The 18883-nt window shown below is 43.1% G+C and overlaps 1 protein-coding gene across 1 annotated transcript in view; it reads left to right on the forward strand.

Moving 5' to 3' along the window:
- The window catches only part of hydin (HYDIN axonemal central pair apparatus protein), an 888678-nt gene that overhangs the window by 472486 nt on the left and 397309 nt on the right, over window positions 1–18883 (forward strand). Inside the window, exons 21-23 of the mRNA XM_060837518.1 lie at window positions 1789–2041; window positions 8630–8773; window positions 16519–16662. Of these exons, the coding sequence (XP_060693501.1) occupies window positions 1789–2041; window positions 8630–8773; window positions 16519–16662 (541 nt within the window). The remainder of the gene's footprint in view (window positions 1–1788; window positions 2042–8629; window positions 8774–16518; window positions 16663–18883) is intronic.

Consider the following 18883-nt stretch of genomic DNA (forward strand, 5'->3'; position numbering starts at 1 on the left):
CTGGATGGGTATATGTATAGGAAGGATTTCGAGGGATATGGGCCAACTACTGGCAAATGGGAGGAGAAAGTGAGGTCTGCAGATGCTGGAGATCAGAGCTGAAAATGTGTTGCTGGAAAAGCGCAGCAGGTCAGGCAGCATCCAAGGAGCAGGAGATTCGACGTTTCGGGCGTAAACCCTTCTTTCTGAAGAAGGGCTTATGCCCGAAACATCAAATCTCCTGCTCCTTGGATGCTGCCTGACCTGCTGCGCTTTACTGGCAAATGGGACTAAGTCAGATTGGCATGAGTTGGACTAAAAGGTCTGTTTCCATGTTGTATGACTCTATGCACCTGGAGACTCTTCCTGCACACGCCTGGTCCTGGGCACTGGAACTGTACCTGATACCCCACCTAGAGCAGGGTAAACACAATCATGACCTCAAATTTTCTTTCCGTGATTTACCCTTTAAGTTAAACCATTGGATTACCCTTAAAATCAAATAATCTTAATTATTCCAGGGCCCTTCTTCTCTTAATCTCTGCACTATTGCCCCTACAAATGATAAACTCCTAACAGAGACCTTACCGACTAAAAGTGAAACTTAGTATAAATATTCAGTCTCTTGCCCTGTGTCACTTTTTGACACTGTTCCCAGACAGGCTTCACTGTGATACTCACGGGACACTCCCAGACTACTTCACTGCGATGCTGACTGTGGGATACTCATAGCTCTTTAACAACCTGATGTCAGAAGTTTTTACTTACATTGCAAGTATTACTACAGGTTTGTCCTACTTTAGCTGAATGATACCTCCCAGCTCATCTTTATGTTTGCCAAACCATCTAGAGGCCAACTGTCATCCTGATATCCTCCCCTGTAGAATACTTTGCCAAAGTACGTCATCTCTTAAATGTGTGAGTAATTGCATCACAAGTTCTGTAGCTGCAGAAGATGTGAAATTGAAGACTGAGGTCAGGGCAACACCACACAATGTTTTTGATTTAAATTTTGCTGGAATCTGTAGTCAGAAATTCAGCGCTTTTGGAACTAATTTGAACAAACAATACCTCACTGAAGTTAGCTTCCTCTTTGAATGGATGTCACCTCTTTTCATAATTACATTTTCATCCAATTATATATATCTGTATCAAATTGTTAATGTGAGAAAAGTCTGATTACACATGAAACAATGCAGATAAATGCAAACGTTGTTATTACTTGAGAATGATAGATTTTTGTTAAAACAGCTAAGAAAACAAGGTTGAGGAAATGGAATATAGATCAGCCATGATTTAATTGAGTAGTGGAGCAGGCTTGAAGATCTGAATGACCTACTGCTATCCCTGTGTTCTCTCCTACTGGTCTTTTGTCAATTGGATGTAATGTTGTCACGTGACAGAAACTTTAAGTGATTACTATCATGTGCATTAAATGTACATACAGTTTGTTCTGTTATAACGCAATAGTTCCATTCCCTGCAATCCCACATTATAAGAAAATCACATAATTGCAGCATCATTTAAACCAATGGGATCAGAGTCTCATTATCGCCAATATAGGTAATGAAAGTTTGCATTCTACAAACAATGGTCTAAATTCTTCAATCACATTATAGCCAATTCGTGTTGAGAAAACGCACATTCTAGCAGAACCGACTGTATCAACTTTTATATGGTAATAACACTTGCAAGGCAAATAAACCTCAATAAACTGAAACATTGTCTAGCCCACTATAATCCTGTAATGCATGAGTGAAAACTGTGATACACCTGAAGTGTTGATAGCTGTTTTTTATTGTATCCTAGTTCCGAGGTTTGCCGCTATTCAGTTAAGCTGACAAATTGTGGACGGCGACGCCATCAGATGTACTGGAAGATGATAGGCTTTCCCCAAGTCTTTAAACCCAGTCCACAGCCTTCACCTCGTGATATGAAATATAGAGATTCTCCTGTAAAGGGTCACTATGTTCCCATCTTCAAAGTTAGACCTCTGAGAATGGATCTCAGACCGGGCAGGAGTGATGTACTGACACTAGAAGGTGAATCAGATGGTCCTATGGTAAGAAAAGTTCTCCTTATAACACCATGTACAAATTTGTCTGAAATTATTGTTTGCAAATTATTGTTGGAATTGAGGAAAGCTCTTTGGCCTCCATGATCTCAAACAATTTCTCTTCTGAAACAAGTCTGGAGTGTTTTTACAAAGTATTTGCAAATGGGATATAGGTAAATATTTATTGCCTTTGTGAAAGTGATGATGAGCCACCTTCTTGAAGGTGTAGACCAGATGATATAAGTATTTGCACAGTACTGTTAGAGAGGAAGTTGCAAGATTTTGATAGTAATAGTGAAAGAATAGTTATATGGTTCCAAGTCAGAATTGGTGTGTGACTTGGAAGGGAACTTGCAGATGATGATGTTTCCATGCATCTGTGCCATTGTCCTCTTTCTTTGCATTTTATGGTTATTTACTGGAAGGGGCCTAAATTTGCCCCTGAAAGTGGGCATGGAAATCATGATATGGCATTAACTCCTGCTTGTTATTTCCAGTGCAGGCAGCATTTTTGCTGTATCCTAATTTGTGTAATTGTCTCATGTAGTCAGTACTACTCATGCTTTTGAAAAGAGTGATGCTGGAAGCACCGCAGGTCAGGCAGCATCCGAGGAGCAGGAGAGTCAATGCTTTTGCATAAGCCCTTCATCAGGGAGGAAGGAAGCTGAGAGATAAAAAGGAGAGTGGGGATGGGGGAGAATGTAGCTGGGAAGGTGATAAGTAGATGCAGGTGGGGGAGTGATTGTGATAGATTGGAGTGGATAGGTGGGAAGGAAGTTGGGCAGGTAGGGCAGATCAATAGAGCAAGTTGGAGGATTAGATCTGGGATGAGTGGATTTGGAAGCCAGTGAAGTCGATGTTGAAGCCGTGTGGTTGAAGGGTCCCAAGGCAGAAGATGAGGTGTTCTTTCTCCAGTTGTCGGGTGTCTTGGATTTAGCAGTGGAGGAGGCCCAGGACTTGCCTGTCCTTGGTGGAGTGGGAGGGGGGAGTTGAAGTGGTCAGCCACAGAGATTGGGGTTGTTTGGTGTGTGTGTCCTGGAGATATTCTCTCCCAAGTTGACATCCTGTCCCCCCGCTGTAGAGGAGACCACATTGAGAGCAACAAACACAGTAGATGAGGTGCTTTGATGTGCAGGAAAATCTCTGCTGGATGTAGAAAGAGCCTTTGGGGCCTTGGGAGGAGGTGTAGGCACAGGTTTTACACCTCCTGTGACAGCAAGAGAGGGTGCCAGGTGTGGAGGGTAGGTTGGTGGGGGGCGTGGAACTAACAAGGGAGTCATGTTGGGAATGGTTTCTGTGGAATGCACATAGGGGTGGGGAGGGCAATATATATCCCTGGTAGTGGGGTCTGCTTGTAGGTGGCAGAAATGCTGTAGGATAATGCACTGTATCCAGAGATTATTGGGGTGGAAGGTGAGGACAGGGGTGTTCTATTCTTGTTGCGGTTGGAGGGATAGGGTTCAAGGGCAGAGGTGTAGGAAGTGGAGGAGATGCATTGGAGGGCATTGTTGATCACATAGGAGGGGACATTGCAGTCCTTGAACTAGAAGGCCAACTGGGATGTCCTACCCATGCTGTTCAGTAGCTGCAGCCCTCAACAGTTTGTGGAATGCTTATGACACTTAGCCTGCGTTATTTCAAACCATGCTGCACCTCTTAAAAGGGAGACCCACTCTCAGTGGAGTTGGTTAAAAATGTTTATGGAAAAGGGGCTGATCAGGATGAAGAGTGCATTGTTTAGCAATGGTGGGAGGAGTCTATGGTCCAAATTTCTCTGACATAACTGGATCTGTTCATTGAGAAAGTAGAGAGGCCAAGAGAGTTCATCAATATACATAAGGGCAGGTCAAGCTCCATGCAGTCTGCAAAGTCAGAGGGAGGACAAAGTACAACATATCAGTGTCAATAAGTGAATATGTTGGACATGGATGCTGTGCTACAAGTAGAAAAACGTAGGAACAGGAACTCAAAACTCAAACAGTGACTGGGGACGCTGAGGCACGTCTAAAGGATGAGGTGGATTCTGCGTTCTGTGAGATGGTCACACCGCAGGGATTGGAAGAAAGAAAGTTATGGGTGACTGCCAGGTTATTCAAGAGACCAGGCAAGTAGTGAAGGAGTCCCCAGGGGTCCCACTCTCAAATTGGTCTTCCATTTTCCATTTCCAATGCCCCTCCCCCAAGTCCCTCCTCCCTACCTTTTATCTTAGCCTGCTTGGCACACCCTCCTCATTCCTGAAGAAGGCCTCATGCCTGAAATGTCGATTCTCCTGCTCCTTGGATGCTGCCTGACCTGGTGTGCTTTTCCAGCAACACGTTTTCAGCTATGAATGCTGGTGAACAGGTAAACAACTCACTGGAGAAGGAAGCTCCACAAATATCTCCATTCTCAATGATAGAAGAGCCCATCACTTCAGTGCAAGAGATAAGGCAGAAACATTTAAAACAATCTTTAGTCACAACTGTTAAGTGAATGACCTGGTGGTTCCCAGCATCACAACTACCAGTCTTCAGTCAATTTGATTCATCCCTAGTGATATGAAGGCACTGGATACTGCAAAGGATTCAGGCCCTGACAACATTCCAGCAATTGTACTGAAGACATGTGCTCCAGAACTTGGCGTTCCCCTGACCTAGCTGTTCAGTACAGTTACAACCTGGCATCTACCCAACAATGTGGATAATTGCCCAGGTCTAACTGTACATAAAAATCCGGCCCAATTATCACCCCGTCTGGGTCTTGTTGGATGTGTAGTTAATTTCCCGAGTTCCTTTGTAGCTTCCTCTCTACTTAGAGCTTGTGTATAGAGGTGGCACGTGAAGCATGTGTTGTGAATGTTATATGGAGAATTAGTCACTATTGTGAGAATCCAACAGTTGCAGTGCATAAGAATCAAACTTGCCATCAGACAAAGGTGTATGTCTCTCTCAGCATGCAGCTTCAGCTGGTAAAGCTTAGACTCTGCAGTTCTTTCACCACACACAAATCACTAGCATGGTGTGGACCTTACAAACCCGAGTAAGACCCCTTTGTGTCTATCCTGCGCTTTCTGTTAACTAATCTTTTCTTTATCCATATTAATAAATTGCCTCCTACATTAGTTGCTCTAACCTTGTGTGCAAGAAGGACAGTCAGTGAAGTGTTTGATTATGGTAGAGAACATAGAACATTACAGCGCAGTACAGGCCCTTCAGCCCTTGATGTTGTGCCAACCTGTGAAATCAACCTGAAGCCCATCTAATCTACACTATATTCCATTTTTGTCCATATGTTTAACCGATTACCATTTAAATGCCCTTAAAGTTGCCAAGTCTACTACTGTTGCAGTGTGTTCCACGCTCCTACTACTCTGACTAAAGAACATACCTCGGACATCTGTCCTCTGTCTATCACCCCTTAATTTAAAACTATGTTCTCTCGGGCTAGCTATCACCATTTGAGGAAAAAGACTATCGCTGTCCACCCTATCTAACCCTCTGATTATCTTATTATGTCAATTAAGTCACCTCTCAACCTCCTTTTCTCGAACAAAAACACCTCAAGTCTATCAGCTTTTCCTCGTAAGACCTTCCCTCATACCAGGCAACATCCTAGTAAATCTCCTGTGCACCCTTTCCAAAGCTTCCACATTCTTTCTCAAATGCAGTGACCAGAACTACACACAATACTCCAAGTGCGGCTGCACCAGAGTTTTGTACATCTGCAGCATGACCTCATGGTTCCGAAACTCCACTAATAAAAGCTAACACACACAGTATGCCTTCTTAACAGCCCTATTGACGCAGGTGGCAACTTTGAGGGATCTTTGTGCGTGGACACCGAGATATCTCTGTTTTTCTACACTACAAAGATGCTTACTATTAGCTCAGTACTCTGTATTCCTGTTACTTCTTCCAAAGTGAATGACCTCTGACTTTTCTGCATTAAACTCCATTTGTCACCTCCCAGCGCAGCTCTGCAGCTTATCTATGTCACTCTGTAACCTACAACATCCTTTGTAACTATCTACAATTCTACCGACCTTAGTGTCCTTCGCAAATTTACTAAGCCATCCTTCTATGCCTTCATCCAGGTCACTTATAAAAATGACAAACAGCAGTGGACCCAAAACAGATGCTTGTAGTACACCACCAGTAACTAACTCCAGGATGAACGTTTCCCATCAACCATCACCCTCTGTCTTCTTTCAGCGAGCCAATTTCTGATCCAAACCATCAAATCACCCTCAATCCCATGCCTCTGTATTTTATGCATTGCCTACCATGGGAAACCTTATCAAACACTTTAATGAAATCCATATACATTACATCAAGCACTTTACCCTCATCCACCTGTTTCGTCACCTTCTCAAAGAACTCAATAAGGTTTGTGAGGCACGACCTATCCTTCACAAAACCATGCTGACTATCCCTAATCAACTTATTCCTTTCTAAATGATTATAAACCCTATCTCTTATAATCCTTTCCAAAACTTTGCCCACACCCGAAGTAAGGCTCATTGGTTTTTAATTACCAGGGTTGTCTCTACTCCCCTTCTTGAACATGGGGACAACATTTGCTATCCTCTAGTCTTCTGGCAATATTCCTGTAGACAATGATGACATAAAGATCAAAGCCAAAGGTTCTGCAATCCCCTCCCTGGCTTCCCAGAGAATCTCAGGATAAATCCCATCCAGCCCAGAGGACTTACCTACTTTCCAGAATTGCTATCACCTCTTCTTACGAACATCAATCCCGTCTAGTCTATTAGCCTGTATTTCAGTATTCCTCTCGGCAACATTGTATCTTTAAAGTATGAATACTGACAAAAAAAAAATTCCTTTAGCGCTTCTCCTATCTCCTCTGAATCCGTGCACAACTTCTCAAGACTGTCCTGGACTGGCCCTGATCTTACTCTAGTCATTCTTTTATTCCTGACATACCCATAGAAAGCTTTAGGGTTTTCCTTGTTCCTATCTGTCAACAACTTCTCATGTCCCCTCCTGGCTCTTCTTATCTCTCTCTTTAGGTCTTTCTTGGCAAACTTGTAACTTTCAATCGCCCTAACTGAGCCTTCATATCTCATCCTTATGTAAGTCTTCTTCTTTCTCTTGACAAGAGATTCAACTTCCTTAGGAAACCACAGCTCCCGCGCTCAACAACAACTTCCCTGCCTCACAGGTACATACTTATCAATGACCCGCAGTAGCTGTTGCTTGAATAAGCTCCACATTTTAATTATGCCCAATCCCTGCAGTTTCCTTCCCCATCCTATGCATTCTAAATCTTGCCTCATTGCATAGTAATTGCCTTTTTCCAAGCTATAACTCTTGCTCTGTAGTATATTCCATTGCTAAAATAAACATAACTGAATTATGGTCATTATCACCAAAGTGCCCATCTACCTCCAAACCTAACAACTGGCTGGGTTCATTGCCCAGTACCAAATCTAATAATGGTCTTGCTCCTTTTTGGCCTGTCCACATACTCTGTCAGGAAACCCTCCTGCACACACTAACAAAAACTGACCCATCTAAAGTATTTGAAGTATAGTATTCCCAGTCAATATTTGGAAAGTTATAGTCACCCATAGCAACTACCCTGTCACACTGATGTGGAGAATCATCTTTGCTATCCTTTCCTTGATATCTCTGGAACTATTCGGAGGCCTCTTGAAAACCCCCAACTGGATGACCTCTCCTTTTTTGTTTCTAACCTCAACCCATCCTACCTCAGCAGACGAGTCCTCAAATGTCCTTTCTGCTGTCCTTGACTAACAATGCCAATACCCCATCCCCACCCTTTACCATCTTCTCTGTTCTTACTGAAACATCTCAATCCCAGAACCTGCAACAACCATCCCTGTCCGTGCTCTATCCATGTCTCTGAAATGGTCACAACATCAAAGTCCAGATACCAACCCTTGCTGCAATTTCACCTCCCTTATTCTCGATGCTGCAGCGTTGAAGCAGACACACTTCAAACCTACTTCTTGCTTGCTGGTGTCCTCTTCAGACCTTGAAAACTTATTTCTGACCTCACTACCCTCAACCTCCTCTATACTTGAACTACAATTTAGCTTCCCATCCTCCTGCTTAATTACCTATAGACTGTTCTGTCTTTTGTGTGCTATTGTCAAGCCTGTGGGGTGTGGGTGCTGAGAAGCAATGGTTGAACACACGCTGTAAGCATGTCAAACTGATGTCAGTGTTAGAGACTTGCCTGAGAGCATTTGGAGCTTACCTGGATGCTTACCACAGAAATGAATTTCTAGTTAACACCTGGTCTCAGAAATTGACCAGCACAAATGAATTGAACACCACAACGTATACAATCTGTCTTCTGCAACCCAGCTGAAAATTGCGTAAGGTTTGGGTCACAGAGAATCAGGTTATTATGCTCAGTTTCAACACTGACTGAAAGGTCTGAGCCAATATATTTAATCCCTGACAACTCAGATATGGTGAAACAGGTCTGTTTTTTCCCTTTGGAATATGAAAACACTCAAGCTATCACATCCTTGAATGCAAAACTAAATTAATCACCATGTGACAAACTCCAGAATCTGCCAGAATCTCTTAACACTTCTCATTGTCACCATTTGTTACTCTGCAGGTTGTCGATGGACAGCTCATATGTGATGCTATTATCGGCCAGCAGTCTGGCAAGCAGAGAATAATGAGAGTGAATGTACACTGTGAGTTCATTGCCCCTGTCCTAGAGCTTTCACCAAAGCACTTGAACTTCAGAGTTGAGAAGGTAATTGATAACAAATGTATCGGCTGTTTGTGCTTTATTTGCCACCTACTGTGGGACATGTAGGAAATACTTTGAGTGTATCTGCAACAAAGCTATACTGTTCTAAGAATGGTTCATAAAGATATGGTTTTGCAGTAAACACCTATGACCAGATATATCCTGCAGTTTAGGATTTACTCAATTGTTTCAAAATAGCATTAAAGCAGTAAACTAATGATTTGGTTCTGCATGTGGATCAGCAATGACTTCTTGAGTTCATTCCATGTCAGGGGAGAAAAACACATTTGCTATTTAGAAGAGGGAGCTTCCATACCTCTGTTATTTCTGTCACAATTCCAGAAGACTTGAATTACTTTGGAAAATTGTACCACCTCCACTAAATTCAAGTATTTATACACATGTTGTTAAAGTATTGAAACCAGGCAACAAATGACAACTAATAGTCACAAGATAAAAACCGAAGATGACCAATTTTGTGAAGCAGTTCTACCACTCTACTGTTTACTGAGATTTTGGCTGAGCTGCAATCTAACATCAGGTATTCGCCTTTGGTCTGTATCCTTAACACTTTAGGATATCAAATATCAGTCTTCAATTTAAAATTTACAATTGTTTTAGTTTGCAGAAGAAAGCTATAAACCTTTCCCACGTTCAGCAAAAAAAAAGAAATCACAAAAGCTAATTTGTCAGCCAGAATTTGCCATTGCGAACTGTCTTTCAATTGCTGTAAGTTAGACAAGCATGTTATTTTTAAAGAAACAGCTTTATTTGGAGTTAACTGAAAAATGCCAAAAACAAGGGCCAATACAACAAAGTAATACATGTAATCCAAAGCCGAATAAAATAAGGGAAATCAATTAAAGGCAAGGCAGCACTGCTCAGTTGGTAGAATGTGAGGCCTGTTATGTGTGGGAGGCCATGGACCCTACCATTGTCCAAGAAGACCTCATGTAGAAACATGAGCTCAGAGTTTGAGAGCTTGCATCACCGCTGGAGTCACTGTGACACATCTGCAAAACTGACTGCTATATCAATACGACATTAAGAGAGGTGGTTCAAGAGAAGCAGATAACAAGTGCTAGAGTGTCCTGACATCTAGCTCTGTTTTTGAACCTGATAAAGGAGCTGGCTCAAGGTAGTGTAGTCACAGCCACATTTGTGCCACCCATGAGCATCTTGGCTGTAGAAAAGTGGAGTAAGAAGAGCAATAGTAATGGAGGATTCATTGATAAGAAGAATTGACAGGTCTCTCTATGGTCAGAGATGTGACCCTACATGATAGAATGTCACTGAGGCAATGCAGGACATGCTTCTTGGAGAGGGTGAACAGACAGATCATGAGGTAAAAACAATGACTGCAGATGCTGGAAACCAGATTCTGGATTAGTGGTGCTGGAAGAGCACGCACAGCAGTTCAGGCAGCATCCAAGGAGCAGCGAAATTGACTTTTTGGGCAAAAGCCCTTCAATAGGAATAAAGGCAGTGAGCCTGAAGCATGGAGAGATAAGCTAGAGGAGGGTGGGGGTGGGGAGAATGTAGCATAGAGTACAATGGGTGAGTGGGGGAGGGGATGAAGGTGATAGGTCAGGGAGGAGAGGGTGGAGTGGATAGGTGGAAAAGGAGATAGGCAGGTAGGACAAGTCATGGGGACAGTGCTGAGCTGGACGTTTGGAACTAGGGTGAGGTGGGGGAAGGGGAAATGAGGAAACTGTTGAAGTCCACATTGATGCCCTGGGGTTGAAGTGTTCCGAGGCAAAAGATGAGGCGTTCTTCCTCCAGGCGTCTGGTGGTGAGGGAGCGGCAGTGAAAGAGGCCCAGGACCTCCATGTACTCGGCAGAGTGGGAGGGGGAATTGAAAGGTTGGGCCACAGGGTGGCATGGTCCACATTTGTACCAAAGACCTAGATAGGAAGGAGCATTGCGGTCCTCCATTCAGAATTTGGAGAGCTACATACAAAAATCATAAACAGGTCCTCAAATGTAGTAATGTCCAAATTACTCTCAGTGTCAGGTAAAAGTGAGAAAAGAAATGGGAAAACAAGGCAGATGAATGTGTAACTGGAAAAATGGTACAGAATATTGGGCCACTGGTACTGACCCTGGAGAAGATGGCATCTGGAAAAGTAAAACATGTTGCACCAAAATAGTGTTAGGCCTGAGATCCTTGCAGGATGTTTTGCTGTGCTGTTGGGCAGGGTTTGTACAAAGCTGCCAGGGATGTGAGAACCCGAAGAAAAACTTACAAGTTAATGCCAGGATGTACAAAATACTAAGAGACAGATAGCATTAGGAGAGAGGACAGAAAGTGAATAGGTGAAGGCAGAGTGAGGGAGAAAGTAATGACATCTAAATATGTGTGTGAATGCATAGCATATACTAAATAATACTAGGGAGTTACACATGCAGATTGCCTCGTGGAAATATAATTTTATGGTGATATCAGAAATCTGGATCAGGAGAGGAGGAACAGGTGTCCAAAGCTAAAGTCACAGAGTTTTTACAATAAAGAAGGAGGCCCTTTGGCCCACTGTGTCTGTGTCAGTCATCAAGCGTCTAGCTATTCAAAATGTAAACACTGGACTCGAAATGTCAACTGTTTTCTAGGGATCTAGGCTTACAGGTCCATAGTTCCCTGAAAGTGGCAACACAATTGGGTAAGATGCTCAGGAAGGCTTGGTAAGCATGGCTTTGTGAGGGGAAATCATGTCTAATATATTTGACTGAATTTTTCAAAGAGATGACTAGGCGTGTAGGTGGGAATAGAATAGTTGATTAATTTACATGGACTTCATTAAGGCTTTGGACAAGATCTTGCATGGCAGACTGGTTAAGAAGCTGAGAGCTCATGGGATCCAGGGCAGTTTGGCAAATTGGATTCAAAATTGGTGTAGTGGCAGGAAGCAGAGGATGAAAGAAGAGTAATTTTGGGATCGGAGACCTCTGTCCAAGAAGACATGAGGTAAGCTTGCCTTCATCAGTTAGGACTTAGATATAAACAATGGCAAGTCATGTTGTAACTCTGATTGTTGGGCCACATTTGGAATATTGTGTATAACTCTGGCCACCATACTACTGGAGTTTTGGAGAGGGTACAGAGAAGGTTTACCAGGAAGTTACCTCGTTAGGAGAGTATTATGAGAAGTGGTTGGACTAACCTGATTCATTTTCACTTGAATGTTGGAGGCTAAGGGGTGACCTGATAGAAGTTTACAAAATTGAAAGGCATGGACAGAAAAGATAGTCAGAGTCTTTTTCCCACGGTAGAGATGTCAGTTACTAGGGGATATAGTTTAAGGTAAAAGGGAGTAAGTTTAAAGGAGATGCGAGAGGCAGGTTTTGTTTTTACACACCGGATGGTAAGTGACTGGAATGCACTGCCGGAGGAAGTGATGAAGGCAGATACAACAACAACATTTCAGAGGTGTCTTGACAGATATATACAATAGGCAGGAAATAGAGGGGTGTGGACAGTGTGAAGACAAAAAAAACTTTTAGTTTAGAAAGACATCATGTCAGCGCAGGCTTGTTGAAGGGCCTGTTCTTGTGCTGTACTGTCCTTTGTTCTTTGTGTTATCTCAATCAGATTTCCCCTCATTCTTCTGTGCTTTCCAAAAATTAACTCCAGCCTATCTAGTCTCTCTTCATAGGTGGATCACTCCAGCCCAGTCAACATAGTGAATCTCTTCTGCACCCTCTCGAACACAATCCCATCCTTCCTGTGGTATGGCAATGAGAGTGACAGCTTGTACTCAATCTGTGGCCTAACTAGCATACACAGCCCTGTCATACCTTCCTTACTGTTGTATTCAGTGCCTTGATGAACAAAGGCAAGTAATCCATATGCCTTCTTAATCACCGTATCTACTATCCTGCTGCCTTCAAGGATATATGGACTAAGGAACCTCTGATCCTCTGTACTTCCATCAATGTGTGTTGTCTTGCCGGTTAGTCCTTCCAAAATGCATCAGCTCATACTTTTCAGGGTTAAATTCCATTTGCTACTGTTCGACCAATCACATCATCTTTGAGTCTAAGACTTTCCTCTTCACTGCACTGCAACACAAATTTTTGTTTCATCTGTGAATGTATCGATCATTCCTCCTACAATCTTGTCTCATTCATTAATGTACAGCACAAATAACAGGGGACTCAGCACTGAAGCCTGTGGTATGCCTCTGGATGCAGGTCCCCAGCCACAAAAATACCTTCATCTTCTGCTTCCTGTGCTGCACCAATATTGGATTCAGTTTGCCAAATTGCCCTGGATCCCATGGGTTGTTAACTTCTTAACCAGTCTGTTGTGCAAGACCTTGTCAAAAGCCTTACTGATGTCCTTGTAAATTAATCAACTGCACTGCTCTCATCTACACACCTAATCATCTCCTTAAAGAATTTAATCAAATTTGTTAGACATGATTTCAAAGAACAAAGAAAATGACAGCACAGGAACAAGCCCTCCAAGCCTGCACTGATCCAGATCCTTTATCTAAACCTACCACCTATTTTCCAAGGATCTGTGTCCCTCTGCTCCCTGCCCATTCACGTATCTGTCAGATACATCTTACTTGATGCTATCATGCCCATCTGTACCACCTCCACTGGCAACATGTTCCAGGCACCCACCACCCTCTGTGTACAGAACCTTCCGCGAATATCTCCCTTAAACTTTCCCCTGTCACCTGGAAATCGTGATTCCCTAGTAATTGAGCCCCCACTCTGAGGAAAAAACTTCTTGCTATCCATCCTGTCTATACCTCATGATTTGTGGACCTCAGTCAGGTCCCCCCTCAAACTCCACTTTTCTAATGAAAATAGTACTAATCTACTCAAGCTCTCTTCATAGCAAACTCCCTTCATACCAGGCAACATCCTGGTGAACCTCTCCTATACCCTCTCCAAAGCAGCCACATCCGTTGGTAATGTGGCGACCAGAACTGTACACAGTATTCCAAATGTGGCCGAAACAAAGCTTTACAACTGTAACATGACCTGCCAACTCTTGTATTCAATACCCTGTCCGATGAAGGACAGCATGCCATATGCTGCCTTCACCACTATCAACCTGCGTTGCCACCCTCAGGGTACAATGGATCTGAACACCCAGAGTTCTCTGTACATCAATTTTCCCCAGGTCTTTTCCATTTACTATATAATTTGCTCTTGAATTGGATGATCCAAAATGCATTATCTCGCATTTGCCCGAATTGAACTCCATTGGCCATTTCTCTGCCCAACTCTCCAATCTATCTATAATCTGCTGCATTCTTTGACAATCCCCTTCACTATCTGCTATTCCACCAATCTTAGTGTCATCTGCAGACTTGCTAATCAGACCACATGTACCTTCCTCCAGATCATTTATGATATATCCCATATAACAGTAGTCCTAGCATGGATCCCTGTGGAGCACCACAGGTCACAGTTCTCCATTTTGAGAAACTCCCTTCCACTACTATTCTCTGTCTCCTGTTGCCCAGCCAGTTCTCTATCCATCTAATCAGAACACCTGGACCTCATGCGACTTCACTTTCTCCATCAGCATCTCATGGGAAACCTTATCAAATTCCTTACTAAAGTATATGACATCTGCAATCCTTCCCTCATCAATCAACTTTGTCATTTCCTCAACAAATTCTATTTAATTGGTAAGGTATAACCTTCCCTGCACAAAACCATGTTGCCAATCACTGATAAGCTCATTTTCACCCAAACGTTAATAGATCCTCTCCTTCAGTATCTTTTCCAGCAGCTTTCCTACCACTGGCGTTAGGGTCACCAGATATAATTACCTGGAGTATCCCTGCTACCCTTCTTAAAGCAAGGGGACAACATTGGTAATTCTACACTCCTCCGGGACCTCACCCATGTTCAAGGATGCTGCAAAGATATCTGTTAAGGCCCTAGCTATTTCCTCTCTCGCTTCCCTCAGTAACCTGGGGTAGATCCCATCCGGACCTGGGGACTCGTCTACCTTAGGTCAAACATGTACATTTATCCGGCTTGTATTTTAGTGCCCCTGACTGTTATGCTTCAGATGATTGCTTGTTTTAGGTCACTGAAATCTTCTGATGCCACCAACTAATTCTGGGTACAATCCAAAGTGTTCATTAGCATGCTGCTACTAGAACAAACATGACCTTAGATATAAACTCGTCCTTTGCTTATTTAAGTACACTTTCCATAATTCTTTGAGAAAAATGTAGCATCTGAATTTATTTCAGTAGCAGTCTTATTGAACTGTGATAAATAGCAGAGGTGCTGACCATTTTGTTTGAATTGTTTTCATTGATGGTTGTTTCCTTGGGCTGAATGTGAAGTGGATTGTGTCAAGAGGCTCCAGCTGTCAGTCTGGATAGTCACAGATTCAAAGAGGCATGAGGACATAATGTTCCTCTTTGGTGTGCTTCATCTTTTCTGTAAAGCCTCTTATGGATCTTTTCATTAATAGGGAAACCCTATTGAATGGATAATAAAGGGAAAACAAGGATTAATGTAATCTGGCACAATGCCAGTATCCTCAACACTTCCTATCAGTGGAATGCTAATCACATGATGTGGGTTAGGAGAATGGTGTGCACATCTTTGCTAGTCATTTATGTGGGCCAGGTATGCAGCCACAACGTCTGAAACTGAAAGTCAATGCATTAGAGAGGGTGAGAGCTGCAGATACTGGAAAGTGAGAGTCGATAAAATGTAGAACTGGAAAAAGCACGACAGGTCAAGCAGCGCCAGAGGAACAGGAGAGTCCATGTTTTGGGCAAGACCCTTTATCACGACTCAACGCATTCACTGAGTCTGCACAGCTGCATGGTTTACAGTAAACATTGGCACGATGTACCCGAACCCTGCTGTCTTCTCCTCTCCATCAGCATTAGGTTTTGGATGGACAGGCTCTTAGTTGCCAGTTAGGAACCACATCAGGGGATTAGCCCAGCATCTAAAACCAGGCAGATCACTCTGGCATGTATTTCCCTTTGGTCCAGGATCTGGATACCTGTGGCCTGAGTCTTGGACTTGAAGCTGAGGGGAGAGGAATGTCCTTCTGGTGGTAACCATTGCCTCACTATGATGGCACGACTTAGCATAATGGCTGATGCTGTTCAGAATCCCAGGGTTCATCCTGGATGGAGTAAGCACAGGTCTCTCATTGTGTCTCCAGTTGTTGGGAGATACCCTCAAAACTGCAACAAAATTTGTCTGCAAGTGAATTGGTATATGTTATGGTAGAAAACACCTATGATAGAGGATGTCAAAGATATAATAATACCCTAAAACAAGGATAGTAACTTGTACTTATATAGCACCTTTGACATAGTAAAATATCTTAAGATGCATAAAAAGAATGTTATCAAGCAATGATTGATATCAGGCTGTATGAGGAGACACTGGTGACTGAAAGCTTCATCAACAGTTGCATCTTAAAAAACACAAGACGTGAAAAAGATTAAGGAATTCAAGGGTCTGGGATTTCTGCAGCTGAAGGCACAGCCACCAGTGGTGAGACAATTAAAGTCAGGCATGATCAAGAAACCAGAGTTGAAGATACACAGATATTTTGGAAGATTATAGGGATTGTAGGAGATTATAGAGATAGGGAGGAATGACACACGAGAAGGACATGAGAATTAGAAAATGAGCATTGAAATGTTACTTTAAGTGGGAGCCAGCGTAGGCCAGGGAACCTTTCATGTGTGTTGTGGTAGCTCCTATTCTAAAAACCTGAGTCTATCTTTTTATGCCTGCAGCCCAAACATGTCAAGCTGGTTCCTCAGTACACACCTCTTACTTTGAAGAACATATCCCCATTGCCATTGACCTTGATCCTGAAGATGGAAGGACCATTTGGAATTATAGAAAGCATGGATCATGAGACAACAATCATTTCAAAGGTAGAAGAAAATTGCCATTTTCAATCAAATTTACTGCTCGAGAACACTAGCTTATGGAAATATCATGTATTGATTGTTTGATGGGAATTACTAAAAGATACTAATTAAACATTGGTGCTCTGATAGTTTGTATCTATGTTACTGAAGCTTTGGTATGATCACAAGTTTCATCATCTGTTTATTAAGTGAGAGATTGATTTTTCTCATCAGCTGGATTCCAAGATGAAATTTACTCTTTTAAGAGCTCTGTTATTTAAAATTAAGAATTTTAGATAAATTTTGATAATGTATGAGATGATGAAGTGACACAAACTTTATGCTTGAATCTTTGCATTTTCTGGAAGAGAAAGTGAGGACTGCAGATGCTGGAGCAACACATTTTCAGCTCTTTGCACTTTCCACTTTGATATTCTGGTATTAGGAGTCTTTTAGGAGTGTGGCTTGAACAACTTCATTGTCTGGGATTGAGATACACTTGTTTTTGAATCCTTATCCCGTTTCCAAGGGTGCCTTAGAGTGGAACTATTTCAAACTTGGCAGCGTTTACTGACACTGAAACTGCGTTCAATTACATGTGTGCTCATTCAAACACACCCATATATCTATTTTACATATGACGTCGTAGGCAAATGCCAAACTGCAAACGCTGAGGGGAGCATTTGTGATTTTGAACTTGGGGTCAACGGGAAGGGAGGGTGTGATCCCACACGGAGTGAGAACGGGAAGGGAGGGGGTGATCCCACACAGAGTGATAACGGAGGTGGGGGGAATTTCCCTGGATTGAGAATGGCCAAGAAGACAGAGGGTGGAAGCGACCAGCAAGGTCCAGGACTCAGGGGCCAGGTTCTTCCCCATTGTCTCCTTTCTGCGCTCTACCCTGGCTCTCTTTCATCCCTATTGCTACAACCTCTAGTTCTTCGATTCTCCCAAGCCCTGACCTTTCACCTCCCAGTCCCAATCTCCTTCCCCTCCCTTTCCACCCCCCTTTTCTTCCCCCAACCCTACCCACTTCCGCCCCTACCCACTCCACTTGACAAAGAAGTAGTGCTCTAAAAGCGTGTGATTTCAAATTAAACATGTTGGACTATAACCTGGTGTCATGTGATTTCTGACCCTGTCAAGATGAGAGACTCCCCCACCTTCCCTGATCTTTGAGATACTTAATGCCAGCTATCCCCAGCAGGGGCATCACGACCCTTGGGCTGGTCTGTGCTCTGTGACAGGTTTGTGGACAGAGTAAGTGAGCACATCCTATTAAATGCATCAATGCCGCAGAATTTTCTAGTTCTGAATGACGTTTTGAGGTTATGGGAGATGCACATCATTTGAACAATGAAGAAAATCCTAAAAAGAATACTAACCAAATTTTCTCTTGGTGTCTCTCTAACTTTAGCACCCATTTTATATTAGTGACCATGGTAGGAAGATCGTATGAGGAAAGGCTGAGGCACTTGGGGCTGTTCTCATTGGAGAAAAGAAGGTTTAGGGGAGATTTGATAGAGGTGTACAAGATGATTAGGGGTTTAGATAGGGTTGACAGTGAGAACCTTTTTCTGCGTATGGAGTCAGTTGTTACTAGGGGACACAGCTTTAAATTAAGGAGAGGTTGGTATAGGATAGATGTTAGGGGTAGATTCTTTACTCAGTGGGTTGTGAGTTCATGGAATGCCCTGCCAGTATCAGTGGTGGACTCTCCCTCTTTATGGTCATTTAAGAGCGGGCATTGGATAAGCATATGGAGGTTATTGGGCTAGCGTAGATTAGGTATGCTTCGGTTGGCGCAACATCGAGGGCCGAAGGGCCTGTACTGCGCTGTATTTTTCTATTTTTTTTTAGATTAGATTAGATTACTTACAGTGTGGAAACAGGCCCTTCGGCCCAACAAGTCCACACTGACCCGCCGAAGCGCAACCCACCCAAACCCTTACATCTACCCCTTACCTAACACTACGGGCAATTTAGAATGGCCAATTCACCTAACCCGCACATCTTTGGACTGTGGGAGGAAACCGGAGCACCCGGAGGAAACCCACGCAGACACGGGGAGAACGTGCAAACGCCACACAGTCAGTCGCCTGAGTCGGGAATTGAACCCGGGTCTCAAGCGCTGTGAGGCAGCAGTGCTAACCACTGTGCCACCGTGCCGCCCACGTTCTCAGAAACCTACTAAACATCCTCTTATCTGATCAATATCTGTGTTAACACCTGTCACTCTTAAATG

This window comes from Hemiscyllium ocellatum, chromosome 17, assembly GCF_020745735.1.
Source record: "Hemiscyllium ocellatum isolate sHemOce1 chromosome 17, sHemOce1.pat.X.cur, whole genome shotgun sequence".
Lineage (NCBI taxonomy): Eukaryota > Metazoa > Chordata > Chondrichthyes > Orectolobiformes > Hemiscylliidae > Hemiscyllium > Hemiscyllium ocellatum.